The sequence below is a fragment of the Leishmania braziliensis genome (assembly GCF_000002845.2).
Source record: "Leishmania braziliensis MHOM/BR/75/M2904 contig, possible fusion of chromosomes 20 and 34".
Taxonomy (NCBI): domain Eukaryota; phylum Euglenozoa; class Kinetoplastea; order Trypanosomatida; family Trypanosomatidae; genus Leishmania; species Leishmania braziliensis.
Genome location: NC_017948.1, coordinates 274,191 through 294,562, shown reverse-complemented (window position 1 = coordinate 294,562; position 20,372 = coordinate 274,191). Strand labels below are relative to the sequence as shown.

Sequence of the window (20,372 nt, the reverse complement as noted above, 5' to 3'; positions counted from 1 at the left end):
GGAGGATATGGGAAGGCACACGCAGAGAGAGAGGAGTGCAGGAGCAGCAGAAAGGACGAGCTCTGTGCGACGTGCCGGCCGTGCAGGGCAATGCGTGAATGTGAGTGTACGCGAGAGAGACTCTGGAGGAGGAGAAAGCAAGGGGAGGATAACTGGTGTACTTGCGTGCGGTTGCGTTAGATTGCAGAGAGATCCGTTACCTCACAGTGTATACAACCGAAAAAGAGATCAACGGCACCCAAACCACGTATGCGCAGATACCCACACAAGAGGAAGAGGGAGGAAGACAACGATGACAGCAGCAGTCGAACGAAGAAACGGCGGACTGACTCTCACCGCACTTGGTTGACTCAGAAGAGATAATAAAGGCGACAGAAACGAATGCAAGGCAAGGCAGTCGAACAAAGTGACGAGTGCGGACACTGCCCCCCCCTCCCCCCCCAATCAGAGGTGAGGAGCGGAAAAGCGTCAATGAAGAGAGAACACACACACGCCCCCCCCCCCCCCCCCACACACACACACACACAACGCCCACACACACCTGAACAACAAAAGCCAAAAGGAAAACAGAGAAGATGCAGAAAAAAACAAGAAAATCACTGAGAAAAAATTGACAGCGAGAGAGAGAGGGAGAGAGGGAGACTGCGGAAATAGACGAGAACAGGACGGAGTGGCCACAAGAGGAGAGAGAACAAGGAGAGATTCAGATGGCGGAAAGCTCGTGAAGACGATGGAAAACGCGCGCACGGGGTGGAGTGGGGGTGCAGATGGGCAGAGAAAGAGGGGGAAACACACCCACACAAGCAGCAAGAAAAAAGACTCCAAACACACTCATTCACACACCATAACGGGAGGTCAATTCCAAGGACGCCGGTGAGAGGCACGCACGCGTACGTGGGTGTTGTGAAGCGCAGTAACGCAACTTTTTCTCCTTTGCGTGAGCTAGAAGAGAGAGAAGGTGACGGGTCTAGATATCCCTTTTCGTTCGCAAACTGTAAGCTTGTGTGTGTGTTATGTGTGTATCAAGAAACAGTGCGCCGTGTACTTGCGCGTGTGCGCGCGAGAAAGTGATACACCCGTCGTTTCCTTCTTGTCTTTGCGAAGATGAGCTTTCTCTCCGTGGCTGATTGTGAAGGTGGATTTCGTTCCGCAGTCGATGATCGATGACTTGAGAGATGCTTGAAGAAGGGAGAAGAAAAAAGACGCACACCGAAGCACAACACACGAGAAAAACAAGCGGACTGCGAACACGTATTTCCTTGCGTCTGGATAGTTTTGCTTTGTTGCCTCCCCCCAAATGTGCGCGTATGGGTTGTGCAGAATATGGTGGAGTGGAGGGGGACACACACACACACACACGCCGTGCAAGACTTGCGCTGGCGCGGATCTGCACTAGCGGTATGCCGTCAAATACGGATGAAGGAGAATAGCGATGATGGAGAAGACCAAACACACATACGCGACACCAAAAACTTGTGCAGGATTGATGAAGAAAACAATAGAGAGGCAGATCGAGAGAGGGGGAGGGGAAAATCACACGATACAGCGAGCACTACAAGGAGGGAAAGAAGATATGAGGAAGGCGAGGGCAGAGGTATTGGTGAGGATGTCAAAGGAAAAGGCGGTGCAACACACACGAAACAAAGAAAGGCTAAAGAGAAGCAGAGAAAGACGAGGAAGAGAGAGCAGCTATGATTGTATGTTCACGTTACTGTAAAGTTCGTAGGTTTTCTTGCCTGTTTGCGAAGGCTGAAGAGAGAGAGAGAGAATAATAACGTGCGGCTGCGCGTCTAACACACAGACCCATACAGAGAGAGAGAGAGACCTCCACCTCCCCACACACGCGGTGGTAAAGAGGTAAGGGGTTAGAGAGAGAAAAGGGCAGAGCCTAAAATGAAATGAAGTTAGACAAGACAGTAAATTGAAGAGTGAAGCAAAGAAGAAGAGATGGATCCAGAGGAGGTACCAGCACAGCCATACGAACAGGGACGGAGCGGACAAGTGAGAAGGATGAGGAAGAGAACGGAGATACAAGATGAAGTAAGCGCGCACGGCTAAAAATCAACTCACCACAAAGCAGCACTATGTATAGAGCAGAGAGAAGAACTTTCTGTGTGTCTGTGCTCGCTTGCTTGTTTTGCACAGTGAGTAGTATGAGCTAAAAAATGGGAAGAGGAGCGTGATCAGGTCATGCTATAGACCGACAAACATATACACAAACGAAGAGAGAGAGAGAGACAGGTACCTCTACAAAAATTCGGCTGTGTGTTCAGAGTATGCGCCGATGGGCGTGTATGTTTGCTAGCTTGTGCAAGTGTCTCTCAACCAAGCGTCCACACACACACACCAAAGAGAGAGTTTGGGAGAGGGGGAGGAGGAAGAGCAGTAGTATTGATCCTCACCCAAGAGGAAGAAAGCGAGAAAGAGCAAATGACTGGAGAAGAGTGATGAAAACACTGAATAAAACGCAGGTGAGGACAAGAAGAGACTCGAATGGGGAGAAAATGCCTATGATGGGCAGCGATTCAGTTGTGTAAGCGAGGGAAAGAGACCAAGCACCTCTACCGCAGAATAAAAGAGGGATGAAAAGACTCCCCCCCGCCACACACACACACACAGCGACACCCTTTCTCCCCCCCGTTGCCTCGCCTTTCGCCTTTCACTGGAGCCTCGTCGGGGTTTATTTACGCCAGCAAAAAAACTATTGCTATCTGCACGATGCACCTCTTCCTACGTTATTTGCAAGTGTATAAACAGTAAAGAAAAAGAGGCAGGGAGCCTCGCAGTAATGTCTCGACGGGCAGACGAAGACGAATTGAGCGGCCTTTGCCGGCGTGTATGCGCTGAGATGTATGGGTGTTTATAAGCTAAAAAAAAGAGAGATCCCGCCCTTGTAAAGACGGCCGAGTATTGGGTTTCACGTCGAGGTGTGAGTGAGAGCGGCGCGTGAGCAGACTGCTTGTTTGCTTCTCGTGGAGCGTGCCTAAACGCCAAGTAGTCCGCGGTGTTATTTTTTTTTCCCGTGCTTCCTTCGTTGTATAAAACGGGTATATGCTGGCAGAGGTGCACGTTTGGCGAGAGGGGGAAGGGGGGGGGGGGGGGAGAAGCGCGTGCGAGCGTGTGTCAGTGATGGGGTGCAGGCACGCATTAGGGTATGCGTGTGTGTGTGTGTGTGTGTGAGGGTGGGGAGAATGCCCACACACACATAGTAGAGCACCGGAAAAAAAAGAGAAAGGCAGGGGAAATGGAGGGGGAGGAGGAGAGAGTGAAATAGTGGAAGAGTTGGCACTTTGGCGAGAGATAAGTGGAGTAAGAAGACGTACACACACACACACACACAAAGGAGGTTGCTCCATCGCGCCTCCTCTTCCGCAGCGTTCTAACTATTACGTCTCATGGCCTTTTTCGAGAAGCTGAATTGCACTACATTGCGTCACGGCTGTCTCGCCCGTCCTCCCCCCTCGCTCGGCTTCGCACTTCCTCGGAGACTGCACCATCGCGTGCTCTTTCCCTTTTCTACGCTTATGACAATGCCTGTGCATTGAGAGGAGGGGATGGGGACGGCCGAGTGGTATGGTGAGTAGCAAAGCTGGACTGTGGCAAGGAAGCCAAGGTGCGAAAATGGGAAGAAGAAGAGGGGTTGTGGGGGGTGGGGTGGGCCTTCACGACAACGCGGCACTCACAGAATGGGGATGTCGTTACCTCGGCAGTCTCAAAGACGTTATGAAGAAGAGAACACACAAGGCAACCTCAATGTCCACGTCCTTCTCTCTTTACCTTGCGTCTCGTAGCTGCGTTGCCCTTCAACGTCCTCGTACGTCCTGCAGACGAAGGAAGCGGCACTGCCATGGCAGAGAAAGAGAGGAAGAGTGGCGGTGTGTGGTACTATGAGTGGAGGTAAATGGGCGGAGGATGCTGGTGGACTGCGCGTACCAGTCTGGCGAATAAAGTGAGCTGGGCAACAAACGAAGGACTGGATGTGCATGGGCAGATGCGAATAAGAGGGGGGGGGAAGAGCGAAGGAAGGAACAGCTAAAAGGCAGAGAGGGAGAGGGCGATGATCACTTGAGCATCGGGGTACATGCTGGCCCTCACGCAAAGGAGAGCAACAACGACTACAAGTGAGACGCCGTAGTGCTGCGCTTTTTTCCCCATTTGGCGCCGCTTTTTCACCTATTTGCCTCTTCCACATCGTGTCGTTTATTGTGGCCCTCCTAATGCCGTCGTCGTTGTTCTTGACCTTGTCCCTCCACCACGTGACCTCCCCCCGCTATCTCTCTTTCTCCCTCCACACACACACACAAGGCATGGAGACTCCCCCTACCCAACCCCACCCCCTTGCAGCTGTAGTGACAGCAGTGAGAGAGAATCAAGGACAACCTTGAAAAAAAAAAACAACAGCAACGAGGAAAGGAGAAACCGCCGCGCAACACTAAACACAAAAGTGAGGGAAGATACCCAACGGCAGGAACGCAAAAGAGAAAGCGATAAAGAAAGGAGTAGGGTGCAAGAGGGGTGGTTAATGGAGCTGGAAGACTGAACGGCTACCACCTGCCTTCCTTTCCACAGACGGATGGCGTCCGCCGCTGCTGCTGCGAAGTGTGCTAATCAGAAACGAAGACACACGCGAAGGGGCCTCAGTTGTAGGCCATGCGTGCACTCTCCCCTTCTGTTCAAGCCTTTTCCGGCTGACAGTCGACGCAGTGGAAAAAAAGTAAAGCAACAGAGAGAGAGAGAGAGCGAAAGAGGGGGAAGGGTGGGTGAAGCGCTACGAGGCCAGTGGGGCGTAGATCGATGCAAAGATGTCTAAGTAATACTTGTAGAGCAGTTCCTGAAGCAGACGAGAGACCATCCGCGTCACAGACACACACGCACACGCCTTTTCTGGCATTCAGCACATCGCACTGGCGCCGCATCATTCAATGTGAGTTCCTTCTCCTCTTCCGCTTCTCAATCACCTCCTGCACCGGCAATTTTGTTTCGCATGTGGCGTTTCCGAGAGGAGGCATACCGCTTACGCTGGGTTGCGATAGCGCATCTGCGGAGGCAACGTGCATCGCTGCTTATGCACTCCGGGTGGAGGAGGTCGTAGTGGTAGGGTAGGGAGAAGACAACCGATGCGCGGGAGGGAGCTTTTATTCTCTTTTCGATTAAGTCCTGGTAAGCGAGCGAGCGAGAGAGAGAGAGAACGACACCGAGACAGGCAGGCAGACGCGGGAAGGAGGAAAGGCCACAGGCGTACCCCCGCGAAAGGGAAATCACAACGTATAAACAACACATACAGAAGCACCAAACGTACAAAGGAGAAGAAAAAACAGCGGAGGGGGGAGGGAAGACACCGACAACAGTAGAGCTGCCACACAGCCACACAGGCGCCTACAGAACGAACAAGGACGCGCGCAAAACAGCACTGACGCCGGCATACCCCCTGAAAGTACCGTCGTGGTGAGTCGCCACACATTCCTCTTACTCGCTCATCACTGTGCTGTTGCACTTGGCGTCTCTTTCTTGACTTGACGTGGCCGGGCCACTTTGCGCGGCGCTTGCGGAGCATCAAAGTGGTCAGGCTGCGCAGCACCGCTGTTGTCGGCATCGATCGACTTTGCCACCACGTTCCATTGCCTCCGCTGCGGCGCCTCGTCAGGGAGCGAGAGGCGAAAGCGGCGCGGTCGTGTACTGGTGCGTCGAGCAACCTCGCTGCACGACGCCATCAGCTCGTCACTCAGCGCCGCTGTCCGATGAGCCTCACGATGATAGCGTTGATTGCTGCTGCTGCCCGCCTCTGCTGTGGAGAAGGCCTCGCCGAGAGCAGCAATGGCAGATTCGATGAGGGATGCCGTCGTTGCAGCTCTGCCACGGTGCTTACCCGCCCCACCCGTCGTTGTATCCGATGCGCCGCGCGCGCCACGCAGCTCTGTGGCAAACGTGGCCGCGTTGTCTGCCGTGTGGGCAGGCCCGTTGCCATTGCCACGACCGATGTCGTCATCATCGACGTCATACTCAGCTGCCAGTTTCGCTGCACTCTCCTCCTCTGCTGTGGCAGCATGCCCAAACGGCATATGAACGTGATGCATCAATTGCCTGTACTTGACCTGGTGAGGGGCAGAGGCCTTCTTGTTACCGCTGTCGCTGTCTTCGACAGCGTCGGCGCCGGTCCTCATCATTGGCGGCGTCGTCTGCAGCACGTCGTCCTCTCGTAGATGAGGCGACGGAGGACGCCGAGGGTACTTGGTAAGGACAGTGGGGTGCATCTGGGATGGCGTCAGCCGCAGCGAGTCCACTTTCTCCACTTCGGATGCCGCTGTTGCCGCCACATTGTGTGCCGCCGCTTCCGCGGCGCCCGGGAAGTACAGGGCCGCGCTCGGGTCGATGTATCCCTTTGGCAGCGCTGAGTCCCTCGTCAGTGTGAAAAAATCGGTCCATGATGGGGATATGCTCTTGGCCGCAGACGATGCGGTGGCGGCAGCAGCAGAACTCAGCTGTGAGAGACTTGCCAGTACAGGTGTGAAGGGCTTTTGCTCTTTGATGCTGCTGTTGCCTCTCCGCTGACGGCAGACAAACTCGAAATATCGACCTAGCAAGGCCTCCCGCACTGTTGAGGCGGCTGCCGTGCCATCTGAAGTTGCACCCCTACGAACAGAGGTCGGCGAGTGCGCAAAGAGCTCGCGTGACAAGGCGCCGGCGAGGCGTGGCGCCGGGATCTGCGGAGATGTACCATCTGCCACATTTTCTGGCATTGCCAGTCGCGACATGCGGTCTTTCCACATGCGCTCAACCACGTGCACATCAACGGCCGTCATGGTGGCTAAAGACGGTCGCGAGGCTTCGGCCACTGCGCTTCCAGACCCGGTTAGCCATGCAGCAGCACGTGGTGTACCCACCTGGTTGCCGCACAGCGTCACAGGGATAGCACCAGCTTTTTCTGCCTCTTCAATGTGTGCGACACGGCGTATTTCATGGAGCAGCCGCCACTCCATCGCCGCCGTCGCGGCCGCCTGCTCCTCTGGACTCGCGGAGTCGTACACACACGCGAACACCGGGCGAAGAAAGCTGCGCTGTGCAGCCGAGGACGGTAGCAGCGCTGTGCGCGCGGCAGGAAGCCACCACACCGGCCGTGTGCTTGACGCCGTTACGTGAGAGGGCAGGAGCGCGCCGTTGCGAGCGACATCCCAGCGCGCAGCGAGATCAGGATGTGTCTTGTCGAGCGTCTCTCTGACCTCCACCCGAGAGGTTGCCAAGGCTGCTGCCGAGTTGCTGGCAGAAGCTTCGCCTGCTGTGCTGCTGTTGCCACCACAGTGCGGGCAAGCTGCCCGGCCGCGAGCTACGCGGGCTTGCACAGTGCACTGGTACCGCTTTTGGCAGCGAGAGCACCTCCACACCACCAGCGTCGTCGCTTCGTCACAGGAGATCTGCTGTGCAGCGACGTCGTTCAGCTCTGGCACCCAATCATCCAGGACGTCAGGGCGCACGACTGCCAGACGAAGCGAATGCACAGGGCGGGTGGCCGCCGATGGTGCTGTGGCCCCACCATCAGCCGTATTAGCGTCCGTTGTCGAGCAACGGCGCACAGGGCTGGTAGTGTCTGCCTGTGCGTCAAGCTTCCCCGTTCTCCGTGGTTGCAACAAGGCGCGCCCCGCTGCCGACGCTGCTGCCGCCCCGGTGTCGAGCGACCATCGCGTGCGCCGCATTAAGTCCAACGATACGTTCCCTTTCCCCTTAGGAGGTGGGCAGCGTCTGTTTTGCCAAACGGCGCTACACACGCGTTGCGCTTCGCTACTACAGACACTTTCAGTGTTCGGGCCAACGCAACACCGTCTGAAGGTCCCTCTATGCACCTTTCTCTTCGGCATGTGCGCACGTGATGTGTGTGCAGGAGTGCGACGGATGGTCAGCGCGGCGCCGAGATGCGGGCGCGGGAGTGCGGAAGACAAGGAGAAAAAACGCACAGGATGAGAGCGAGGGAGAGAGGGAGATATGAAGGGAGGAAGAGCCAGCGGGAAAGCCGGCGGCCATGGGCACACAGGCGAGCAGTACGCGTGAAATTAGAGGACGAGAGAGAGAGAGGTGATCGGCGGGAGTTCCTCGTGGGCCCTTGCGTGTCGGGCATGACACCAAATCCGTGCGCTGCCATCGACTAGCCTACACATCCACATAGCAGAATCCTCATCCTTTTCTTCTTGCCGCGACTTCTGGTGCAGCCGGCGGAGGTGCTTCTCGTTTCCCTTACCTCCCACTAGCCACGCTGCACTGATGTGGGAAAGTCCTGCACGGAGGGAAAGAGGGATGCACATTGCATGCAGACGCGCGTTTGCAAGCAAAGCACTCTTCCCTAACACCAAGCACCCGCGCGAGTGTCCCCACGTAATCACTTAACTCAGCACAGTTCTTTTTGTTTTCGTGTTGCATCGCTGTTTTCGGTTGAGTTGCTGTGTGTGTGGCAGGAATGTTACGATGATGGTGTTGGCAGGGGGTCACCCAGAGACATCAGCGCCCACGCCCACATACGGACGTCTTATGTGGACGTACGGTCTGTCAGGATGGGAAGAGAGTGTGTGAGGGAGAAAGCGAACCACCGAGGAGGTGGGAGGTAAACATGACCCACGCACAGAAATATAAGCCGAGAGGCGAGAGGGCAGAGTACAACAAACAAGCCAAAGAAAAACACAGCTGCTTGATATCACCACCCCCACGCCCCCACGCCCAGAGAGAGAGAAGCCTTGCCACCCTCTCTTCTGCGCTTACTTGCGCCTTTGCGTCTCGCTGGCTACTTCTTCGCCTCGACTCTTTCTTCCTTACCAGTGCTGGTGCAACTCACCTCGCCTTCGTTTTCTTTGCCTCCTTTCCGTGGTTTTATTGCCCACCCGATTTACAGGGGTGATTGGGCACAGGGACGCGGGGCAGAGAGACAACTTTGACCCCACACGCCTGCACGCACCTGAATGATTCAGTACCGCCGGGGCACCATCTTTTTTGCGCTACTTTTCGAGGACGCCCTCGATCCCGTAGCGCGTGTGCCGCTGCTGCGGTGCTTCTGCGAGCTGGCGTGCCATCCACGTGAGCTGCTCGATGCAAATGCCTGCTGGGACTTCTTTTTCTTTCCGGCTTTACAATTCAGTCGCTGCCGCTGCGCGTCCTTGATGCAGTCAATGTCATTCATGAAGGCGTCTTGCTGGGCCTTGAAGAACTCGAACGGTGCCGCAGTGCCGTCACTGTTGACCTGCTCGCCTGGCGCGATCGCAGTCGTACGGAGAGCGGGCATACCGTCATCGCCAACTACGAATGCTTCTGCGCGGCGTCGCTTCAGGGGGGAGCCCGTACCGGAGGCCAGCACTGCTCTCGGGAAGCGCGCTGACATTCTGAAAAATCCGGTGCTATGCAACGGCGCTGCGTCAGGGCCGCTGGTGTTGCCGTCGTCGCTCTCCACAGCGGTGCGTGCATCGGTTTGCTCGTCCTCGTCGTCATCATCACGGCGGCGCACACGGCCAGCGACGCGCTCGTGCGGGTTTGTGGGCTGTCGCTTCCCAACGTTTTGACTGGTGCCCTCGCGGGGACCGCCAAGTGGCAATGCAGAAGCGCCAGCTTCGGAGGAGGATGTCAGCTTCGCGTAGTCGAGCTGCAACCGGCACTCAGAGACAACCACTTTCTTCTTGGGCATCAGAGTGCATGGCTGCACCGCAGTCTGTGATGCCGCCCTTTTCAGCTCTGCCAAGCCACTTGTCACCATCCCTAGCGGTGCGAAGCCGGCGAACTCGCGCCGCTGCTCGGGAGTTGTGACAGACTCAAGAAGAATGTAATAGCGGCAGGCTTGCGTGTTTGGCATGCCGAGATTGCCGTACAGGAGCGTGCCCGCTTTCAGTGAGGACATGGTGGCTGCAATGCTCTGCTCACGCGCGGCTGTGTCGGCTGGCAGCGTCACTGGCTCATCTGGGATGAAGCCGCCAAAGATTGACTTGGTGGTGCTGCTGCCGATTTCTATCACAGACGTCTTGTCGATGCGAACGACCGCGGAGTTGCTAAGCGGCAACAGACCAGCCGCCTTGGCATTATCGGTCGTTGTGTAGGCGACCTCAGACTCTGTGAGGTGTACAGCAGCAAGCAACTCCGCTGGCAACGGCAACTGCCCTGAGCACATGAAGAACAAATTCGCCACGGTGCGCGGACGCTGGGCTAAAAGGGGAATAAAGAAGCTCACCGGCAGCTCCTTGAGAGTGTGGGGAAAGAGCAACGAGAGCTCAACTTGCATTGCCGATGGAGGGATCCTGCAGGGGGTCGTATCTGCAGCACTCGCAATGTTAGGTGGCGTGCGTGTGGCAAGAGGCAGGCCATGGATGCGCGTGAGGGCAGATAGCAGAAAGTGAGGGGCGGGCGGAGGGGGGGGGGTAAAAGAACATCGTGGCGGTTTGAGACAGCAGTCCACACATGCACCGATACACATGTTGTCATACGCGCTTTCCCCTTGCACCATCAGCACAGTCTCTCCTCTCTCTCCCTTCCCCCCTCTTGCTGTAGTCGATGTGGGGGCGGGGGGTCTCTTTATTTCCTTCTCCAGCATCACTCGCTGCGCGCGTGCGTATGTGCCTCTTTTTCGCTACCGCAGTGCTGGTTGCGCGTGGAGAGAACGGCGGCGCTGCCCTCAAGGAAAAAAACGGGAGAGAGGGAGGAGGGGGATGGGGTTACGAGGAGCACGACAGACTTGTGATGCCCACAGCAGCACCAACATTTTCGAAACGCTTCGCTACTGATGTTACCGCTGTTGTCGTTGTGCATCGCTTTAGTCCACCAAGCATACAGTTTTATATTCAGCACACCGCATGCCCCCAACGAGTCAAACACACATGCCCACGGACGCACACTGCATCACTGCTCGAGACGGCGTTTGCGCGGCGCAGGCGACGCATCTTCGCCGTCGTCACTCTTAACATACTCGTCTTGATCGTTGCCATCGTCGTGCTCTTCGTCATCATCTTCCTCGGAGCCTAAGCACGACGCGTCCTCGCCGCTTCCACTGTCATCGTTCTCCTCGTCCTCTTCCCCACTCTCTTGTGCGGAAGCCGCAGCAGACAAATCGTCGCTCATGCCCTCTACATTCACGTCTTGACCGTCGTCGTCGCTCGAACAACTTACGGCGTCGGCGGCGTTGTTCTCCTCCTGGCTATCGTTGGTGCTCTCCTCGTTCCCTTCGCCCTCCTCACTGTCTTCGTCGACTCGATGGCGTACCTGTACGTCTTCCAGCAGCACCGCCGCCTCGTTCTGCAGCAGCTGCCTCATGTAGTGTTCATTGAGACGCCACTGCCCGTGACAGGCCGCGGCGGCCATACGGACCTGTGGCATCGCACTACCGTCTTCTTCGTCCCGCACTGCCTGCAAGGTAGTGAGAGCAGCGCTTTCCTCTCCGTGGCGGAGTGCCGCAATTGTATGCTGAAGCTCGCGACGATGGCGTCGATTCCCCCGCAGCAGCTTCAACACGGCCGAGGCCAAGGCGTAGTACGACTTCGTCTTCGACGCGTGCGGCTCGACAGCACGAATAAGCAAGTCCACAGCACACAAGGTCGCGGGAAAGGTGCTCTTGTCAAGCTGCTCAAGGACGAGAAAGAGGTTGCGGTGGGCGTAGGCAGGAACGTCCTCCTCATGAGTGAGCAGCTGAATCATCGCTCTGATGAGGTACGACTCGAACTGCAACGGGACGGCAGAGAGGGTGCCAGGCGCGGCATCGGCAGCAGTGGAGGCGGCTGACAGCGACTCATTCGATTGCTCCGCCGACGACACGAGTCCTCGCGCCATTGCCAAACTCAGCAAGGACACCGGAGTGGCGCGTTCGCTGCTGTTCGCGTCATTGGCGTTGGTGAGACGAGCGTGTGGCAGCTGAAGAAAACCCTCGAAGACAGCACTACTTACAGTGCGGAGGCCGCCGCTGTTGACAGCAGCTCTGCTTCCGTGCGTTGCAGCGTCCGCGTCGCATACGGCATTTTTGCTGGGCGCCGCTGCTGCCTCTGTGAGGGCGTTCTTGTCGCCGAGCACTTGAGCCCCGCCCCCGACGGCGGCAGTGGCGTCACTACCAGGCTTTGCGCGGAAGGACAGCGCCTGAATGTACTTAAGCAGGAATGGCGACAGACGCGCAGCTGCGTCCAGGCGCTGATAATGGGCACTGAGGGCGGGTATCTGCAGGAGGTGCTGCAGCACGCACCCGAGGCGTTTGCACTCGTCATCTGTGAAGCCCACAAAGTAGGTAAAGGCCGCTGCGACAAACGTCAAGGCGAGGTCGATGGCACGACAGCGCAGCGACCACCGTGTCTGCTTAGCCTCGTCCTGCCCTGCCGCTGCTGCGGGCTCGGCCGCCGACGTTGCTTCCTCGAAGAGCCACGTGAAAAAGGCGGCCACCGTTGCCGCCTCACGGAGGTTCAGCATGGCGCGGGGCAGGAGGTATGACCCAGCCAGCTCCACGAGACGGTCATCCGCTTCAGACGCGAGCGCTGCCGTGGAAGGAATGAGCTCGCGCTGAATCAGCTCCAGAAGCGCCACACGGGCCGCAGTGGAGGAGTTGTGTTGGTGCTTGTGCATGGACTCCTCCGTATCTATGTTTTTCGCCTCGGCGTTCAACCACGTCACGATCGATGCTGCGCGACGTCCACTCACCGTGCCGGAAGACTTGTTGTCCCTCAAGCTCTGGCTCGTCAGGCTTCGTGCCCGCTCCATGCACTGGCGCCATTCGCACCGAGCGGCGTCGTAGGGATCCGGCGTGTACTCAAAGTGCGCGGCAGTGAAGTACTGCAGAAGCTGTGCAATTGGGGGCAGCGCGGGCTTGTCGACAGCTGCCACGACCCTCGAGAAGGTGGGTGCCGGTATACTGTAGACCGCGTCTGACGGCACGGCACCGCCGTTGCTGGTGGAAGCCGACGCCCACTCGAACTTGCGGCGCTGCTGCGCTTCTATGAGCGACGCCATGTGAGGAAGGGCTACTTGATGAATGCAGATGCACAGGCGTTCCAGCACCGGACGCTCAGTCGGCGGAGGTGACAGTTCTTCGAGCGCTATCAGCATGTCATTGATTGTGTTGTAGCGTCCCGCTGAGGACAGGAGGATCAACTCTGCGCCGCCGTCGAAGTCACGCTGCAGCTCGTAGATGCGGCTTTGAAGGCGGCACAGGTGAAGGAGTGTCTGTTGACCGAGGGTGAGACGATGCTCCGAAGGGGCAGCGCTGGCAGGCTGCTTCTCGTTCTCCTCATCGTCCTCGCCCTCTTTTTCACCCTGAATCGGCACCAGGCACGGCTGCTGCAAGGCAGTCAGTAGTGCCTGCCGGGCCCCGACAAAGACGTCCACTGGCGACAGCAGTAGCTGTGCACTGCTCGCCGTGTCTTTCCAGTACCGAACTCGAAAGGACGTCATGGCACCTCTACCAAAGAAGGAGGTGGTGGAAGGCGTGTAGGCCAGTGCCTTGAGCTGTGCAGGGTTATACTTCTCCTCGTGCTCCAACGTGCGATGCGTCATCACGGCGAGGAGGGCCTTACAGAGCTCCGTACCGAGCAGTATCTCGTCACTACTGTCACTGCGTAAGGCGAGCTCGACGCGCCGCACCAGTAGCACACCATCCACTGCGTCGAGGTTATCCCGCCACAGAGTCGCAACAAAGACTGCCAGGATCGCCACACGGCTCTCCCCGTTGGCTTCTGTGATCTTCTCTTCCGCCGCGTAGCGAGCCATCAACACGAGACCTTGCTGCACAACAAGCATTAGTACCGCACCGGGCAATCCGCGCAGGAGACGGGTGTGGACATCGAGGAAGTTATTGTTGTAGCCGACGGCTTGTATGAACAGTCGATGGGCGACGAGTAGCGGCTCCGCATATAAGATGGGGCGCAGCAGCGCGCGATACTCGTCCAGGTTTTCAGCGTTGAGACGCTTTAGAGACTGTGACAGGAGTGCTTCCCGTTCTGTGCGCAGCAGCGCATCGTGCGGGTGCACCAATGGAAGCGGAGGCCACCCATGCACTGCCTCCTGCTGCAGCAGCAGCTGCTGCTGCTTCGTTCGGTACGCGGTCACAAACTTCACGGAGGGCAGCAGCGCCTGGAGCCAGTCGAACATGTGCAACGGCATGGCAGCGTTCTCGCCGTACGGCACCACCACGTGCGTCTGTGCGTCGGGGGTGCTGAAGCGGGCAAAGAGTCGCAGGATGTCCTCCATCACATCGTAAACCATCGGCGCAGGCGGCAACACGCGAATGCATGGCATGACGAAGACGACAAGCAGCTGCTCTGCCAGGGCGAAGACTGCATTCGGAGTCGGCGGTGCAACGCCGCAGTTCGAGAATGTGGTGGTTGCCGCTGACGCTAGTACTGCTGCTGTTGCTGCTGCGGCGGTGGTTCGACACATCCAGGATAGTCGTGCCAGGATGCTGACGAGCAGCGACTGGTTCGCCATGTAGCTCTGTACCACTGACAAGATGGGCACGAAAGAAGAGAGAACGCGGAAGACCTCATCCCGCAGCTGCATCACTGCAGGAGCTTCGACTTGACCCGCCTGTTGCGGCTGGTCGGCAACTTCCCACCGTTGCAGCCACCGACGCAGCAGGGTCGTCACGTAGTAGGCAACACTAATGTGCTGCGGATACGCGCGGCGCGGGAGCAGGAGCACGTTCACGCTCAGTGCGTCAATGCTGGCGTCCCATGTTCTGGCCACACGAGGCGTTCTCGGCTTGGCGAGGTGGCGCATACCATCTGCCGCCAGGGCGTATTGCCCTGAAACAAGGATATCGCGCACCAAGCAGCATGGCGACAGGAGTACGTCTGGGACACCGCTACTCCCGTTCGAATACCCGGCCGGCGAGTTGGTGCTTGAGGCAGCAGCCGTTGAAGAGAGCGACATTACAGAGCTCTGCGCGACACCCGTTGGCACGGCAGTGGTGTTGCTGCCACTTCCTCCTCCAATGACAGCGGTGGAGGTCCTGCTTTGTGTTGCTGTGGCGGCTACCGACGCTTCCGCTACGGTGAGGTGATGGCGCCAATTGAGCAGCAGTGGATCGGGGTGCACAAGGCGTAGAAATCGACGTGTGTGCAGCTCTCCGCGCGAAGGAATCGCTGACGACGATGAATGCGGTAGCAATCCCTGTTGCTGCTGTTGTTGGCCATAGCCGCCCCCGCTGCGACGCATGCCGCGAAAGCGTGGACCCTTAGACCTGCCGCTGCCACCACCGTCAGCGCTGCCGTCGTGCGCGCACAGCTCTGTAAAAGGCAAGTCTATAATAAGCTCGGCATGGGTCTGCTCAACGTACTGCTGAACTGCAGCGGTATACCGCGCCAGCGCCGAGCTTGGCAGTGCAGGTGGTGGCGTCTCGGGGCCGCCAAATGGGTTTAGTGGACACTCCGCGAAGTGGTACATCAATACTGTCAAGTCCCACCCAGCCACGCCACAGTACAGCGCGGCCAGCGCCAGCATCCGCGTGTGCTCTACCTGCTGCGCTACGCTTCGGCCGACGCGCAGCTGTGCCGTGGCAACGGCGAACAGGTGAGCCTTCTGCAGCTCCAGAATGCGTGTGTAGGCGAGGAGCTGGCCGAACGGCGCGTAGTGCCTCAGCCGCCACTCGGCCTCACTCATGAGTGACTCGCCAGCCACTGACGGTGTAGCGGTTGCCCCGACAGCGATGAGCGTCGACGTGCGGCGTGGCTGCCCGTAGGCTGTCTCCATTTCCAGCACAGCCGCTTCCTCATCACGCTTTCCACGCGCACCGACTGCAGTGCCAGCGGCTACGGCACTTGCCTCACCCGCGCTCGACACGGGGGCGGTGCCGCGAGTGTGCGGCAACACGTAAAGCGCTGAGAGAACGGCGCATAGCGCGGTCGTTACCAAGTGACCATGCGGCGTGCCCGTCCCGAGCAGCAGCGTGAGACGGTCACCGTAGGCGCGAAGCAAGTCAATACACTGCTGCCATTGATGAGATGGACTAGCAGGACTGTTGCCATGAACTATGCCACGGGTATCGTAGCGAGCTAGTCGATGCGCCACATCGTCCGCCATGCACCCTGCTGGAATGCACCGAGTAAACACCGACCAACTGCGAGCAAACTCGCTGAGCACGTCGACGAGCAGGAATGTCACTGTCGGGGCCTGCGTCAGCATATGGGGTACAAACGACTTGAAGAGAAGCGCGGCTCGGCGAAATCGCGTGCGAGCAATCGTGTCGCGGAGTAGGTCAGCCGAGACGTGTGACCACGCCTGAAGTGCGGCCGTTTCACTTGCGGCGGTCGACTGGTGCATTATCGCGCCCACAGTACCGACTCCGTCGTCGATGTCGTCGTCTTCGTCGGACAGTACTGGGGCGATGGAGAGGCGCTTGCGGCACTCGTCACCACAGCTGGCGAAGAAGCGCGCGTACGCGGTTGTGTCCTTAGGCGTATGGGACGACAGCTGCTGCAGGTACACATAGAGAAACGTGAACCAGAGGTGGTGCAGATTTAGCTGCTGCTGCTGTTGTAGCAGCAGCTGTGGTGCTATGGTTGTCATCGGGGAGGAGGGCGACCCCAGCACACTCGGAGCCGCGCGTGAGGCAATCGGTGACGGCAGGGAGATGGACGAAGAAGAGTGCACGGAGGACGATAGGGCAAAGATACCGGCAGCCACCGACTTGGAGGCCTGCGCGACGCCCCATGGCAGCTGCGGCGGCACCGCTGTATTTGCCGTCGCCGCGTAAGCAGCGCCAGTCCCAGCTGTTGGGGTGGTCGTGGCCACCGCCATCTGGGCGACAGCCATCTGCGCACTCAGATGTATCGCCGCACACACTAAGAGGTAGAGGCGCTCCACCTCGACAGCAGCCGCTGCAGCGGTAGGCGAGGTTGTCGCCGAGTCTAACACACCCTTCTGTGCCTCCGGCACGATCTGCGAAGCTGTGGCTTGCTCGATGCCATGGGGGTGAAGGAGGAGGTGCGACACAACTTCTTGCATAACACCCAACGAAATCCCATTCATGGAGGATGTGCCAGGGTCCGTGCAGGCGGTGCGGAGGAGCTGGAGAAGCGCCTGTGTAACAGCCCTCTGCAGGCTATGGGCACAGCGTACATGCTCGGTAGCACCACCGCTGATCCCTGCACAGGCATCAGCAGGAGTCGACGATGGCGGCGGCGTGAGCTGCAGTACCTTCCAAAGCGCGGGCCAGACGACGTCACGGTAGAGTGACTCTGCCGTCACGTCAGACGACTTCGACGCGTGAGTCGCCATGATGATCGCCAAAAAGAGGTCGAAGAAGAAGCGGAAATAAGGCGGTAATGATGCACAAGCGAGGGGGTTTTCCTTCCGCTGCGACGGCAACTCGCCAGCAGTTCCCTCGCTTGCCCGTTTTTTTTTATTTCTCTCTGGCCCTTAGCGAGGGAATCATCAACAACAACAACACCAGACTGAGCTGATAAGAGGTAGCGAGCCACACGTTAGGCTGGTGCGTGTTCGGTAACAGCAGAAAGAGATGCTGCTGCGTAACTTAGGGCGACACAGCGCACTGGCTCAAGGCCGCAGTGCGACAGCCGACGCGAAAAGGAATCAATCAAGCGAGAGTGAGCTGCGCGTGAATCTACTCGCCCGCAACGCTGGCCTTCTCTCCCTCTCTCGCCTTCGCCCTGCTTACAGGACGGACACCTTTCTTCCAATAATTCCCCTTGCGCTAGTGAGCGTCTCTGCGTGGGTGCGTAGTTTGAATCTTCGTCCGGCAGTAGACCTCCCGTTTACGCACTTAACAGCGTACGTGTGACGTGGACAGTAGCAGCGGCGAAGTGCACCGCCGCTGCCGCCTACTGAAGGGACTTGAATAATACCAACATTACGCTCACACACGTGGAGATGAGAGAGGGGGGGAGGGGAAAGGGGAGTGGAGGAAGGATGTGACCATGAGCGCAGACAAGACGGTGGTCTGACATGAGCTGGAGAGATGATGACCGGAGGAGGGGGGGGGAGGGCCGTACCACGCGACACGGAGTGTGGACTCAGGGCACATCTAAAGCACGAGCGTTACACAGATGCAAAGAGCGAGAAGAGGCAGGACTGCCCTCCCCCCTCCTCTCCCCACCCCACTTCTCTATGATACCCACATCTCCGAACGCGCACACACTGACGTCTATCGATGAATTAAGCAGAGATTTGTTCGTTTGTTTCATCGCTGTTCTCCTTCTTCGGTGACTGGTTACGCAAGGTTATTCATTACGGTGCGAAAGAGAGCATGCGGACGCACACACACACACACACACACACACACACACACACACAAGATTATAGTATTACACGGAAGCCATGAGGGGAGAAAGAGAGCGGAGGAGGCGCGACGCATACAGGCACACAGAAATCGAAGAAAAAGAGAAGAACCCTGCTGACGTGCTGGATGCCAGCTGCACTTCCTTTCTTCAGGGAGTGTACACCGTCGGCCAGCCGCTTCCTGCAACGCTTGTGTGTGCGTGTGTGCTACATGCCCTTTTACTGAAAGAGATTTTTCACGACGACGTCGCTGCGCTGCGAATCATCAAGGGACTCGGGTATCATGAAGGCGACCAGCTTCGGCCGTGGCTCGTAGTTAACGGCCTTGCCCTTCGTCATCCGATGAAAGCCTTTGCGCGCCCCTTCACGCGACGGCAGCAACGACTTTTGCATCTCCTTCACTTTCTTCTCCAGCTGACTCGCCACTGCACCACCGCGGCGCACCAGTTCCCGCAGAAAGTCGGCGTCATCGTAGATTTCGCTGTCGACGTCGCCCTCGGCGATGTGCAGCGCGCGCTGAGCCTTTACGTCCGCCGACGTTGCTGCCCGCACGTGCTCGGGGTGGGCCATAACGGCAATGTGCGAGCGGTTCTTCTGCACTTTGGAGCGTAAGCGCGACTTGGCGGACAAGATGGCAGCGATCTGCTGCGGTAGTGGCTGCGCGATTGCTTTGAGTTTGGCGCTGTTTGCCTGCACCAGCTTGCTGCCCCAGTACTCGAGGCACGTGTTGGCGTGCCGCAGCACGCGCTCATGATAGCGCTCCACCTCGCGATACGACGGGATCGACAGACCGCCTTCCGTCTTCGCCTTCTTCGACTTACTTGCCGAGGAGGACTTATGCATATCGCGGCTGCTGTCAATGCGTTCGCTACCCGTCGCTGCGGCGTACAGGGTAGCAAGGACTTGCTCCACATCGTCCTGCAGCTCCGCGTAGTGCCTAGATACGTCCGCACGCATCTCCTGAATCTCGGCTTCACCGTCACTGTTGGAGGCCGCCGCTGCAGCATCGACGTCGGTATCGCCGTCTACGAATAGCGGGAGAGCGTAATACTGCGGCATACCGATGGCTTTGGTGAGTGCTGGCTGGAGCAACACGCGCAGGCGCAGCAGCTGTCCGTAGGCCATGATGAAGTGCTGTACCACGTCTCTAGTCTGCTTCGCATCCGCTTGCGCGGAGGCCACGACGGCGGCAGCGCTGGAGGTGCCGGCGTGCGTCGCGTCTATAGCGGGCACGAGGCTCATCTGTGTCTGTCGAAGCTCGCTGAGCTGACGGAGGATATCCGCCTCCTCGCTGTTCAGCACAGCGTCGCCGACCCCGCTTTCGCCACCACCAAAGGAGATTGGCCACCGCAGCTGGTTCGTCTTCCTGCGTTTTCTATTTTTGTTCTCCAGCCACGCTGTGTACTCCTCCTCTGTCAAGTCCTTCGCCCGGCGGTGCTTGCGACCGACAGCGTCCTTCTTTGACACGGCATCGTGTCCACCGTGCACCTCACTGACACCATTCTCGGCATCGCCGTTACCTTCTTCCCTTTCTGCATCTACCGTGTCTTCGTAAAGCTCTTCGCCTTCTGCGTCCATGTCTCCCATGTCGAGCGTGCCGAAGATGTCGTCCATGGCGGCCTCGACGTTCACCCGCGTCGCGGCGTACTTGCCTTCGCTAAGGCTGAGGTCAAGTGGTCCACGGTGGCGCAGCCGCGACGAAGAAGCAGAGGACGACAGCTTCTTTGTAGATTCCTTTGTCGGCTTCTTGGCGGCAGATGTTAGGGTCCTCCCGCAACTGGCCCACTCTGCGTCATCATCGCCGCCAAAGCCATTCGAGTCGACATCGTCGTACTCGTAGTCCTCCGCGACACCACCGTCTATGTATCCGTCGTCGTCGTGGTACGCACCTCCGGCATCGCCACCGCCGAGGGCGGAACAGTTCAGCTGCTCATTGACTGTGTCAGCCAGCGACTTTTTCTTTTGCCTTAGCGAGACGATGCTTTGTCGTCTACTCGACTTATCAAACCGCGGCATGCTTCTAGGTGTGCGTAAGCTGGTGTGTCTGTGGTGTGCTGCACGCTGATTGATATCGTTTGCACTGTGTGGGCTTTGGGTAGGCGCTACCAAATAGGCGCGGTGCGAGCGAGCGAGCAGGCGAGGGGGGG

General features: G+C 58.1%; 4 protein-coding genes across 4 annotated transcripts; all 4 read right to left on the bottom strand.

Moving 5' to 3' along the window:
- Nucleotides 1-5,477: 5,477 nt before the first annotated feature.
- LBRM_20_5130 (conserved hypothetical protein) lies at nucleotides 5,478-7,688 on the bottom strand (the record flags this gene model as incomplete). Its single annotated transcript, XM_003723014.1, has 1 exon — nucleotides 5,478-7,688. One exon carries the CDS (start codon nucleotides 7,686-7,688, stop codon nucleotides 5,478-5,480), a length of 2,211 nt encoding a protein of 736 aa, XP_003723062.1.
- A 1,256-nt stretch (nucleotides 7,689-8,944) lies between these two features.
- On the bottom strand, nucleotides 8,945-10,243 carry LBRM_20_5120 (conserved hypothetical protein; the record flags this gene model as incomplete). The annotated part of the gene is made up of 1 exon (XM_003723013.1): nucleotides 8,945-10,243. The coding sequence occupies one exon, from the start codon at nucleotides 10,241-10,243 to the stop codon at nucleotides 8,945-8,947; it is 1,299 nt and encodes a 432-aa protein (XP_003723061.1).
- A 614-nt stretch (nucleotides 10,244-10,857) lies between these two features.
- Nucleotides 10,858-17,205, bottom strand: LBRM_20_5110 (conserved hypothetical protein; the record flags this gene model as incomplete). Its single annotated transcript, XM_003723012.1, has 1 exon — nucleotides 10,858-17,205. One exon carries the CDS (start codon nucleotides 17,203-17,205, stop codon nucleotides 10,858-10,860), a length of 6,348 nt encoding a protein of 2,115 aa, XP_003723060.1.
- Nucleotides 17,206-18,444: 1,239 nt separating this feature from the next.
- LBRM_20_5100 (conserved hypothetical protein) lies at nucleotides 18,445-20,241 on the bottom strand (the record flags this gene model as incomplete). Its single annotated transcript, XM_003723011.1, has 1 exon — nucleotides 18,445-20,241. One exon carries the CDS (start codon nucleotides 20,239-20,241, stop codon nucleotides 18,445-18,447), a length of 1,797 nt encoding a protein of 598 aa, XP_003723059.1.
- Between the last annotated feature and the right edge of the window lie 131 nt (nucleotides 20,242-20,372).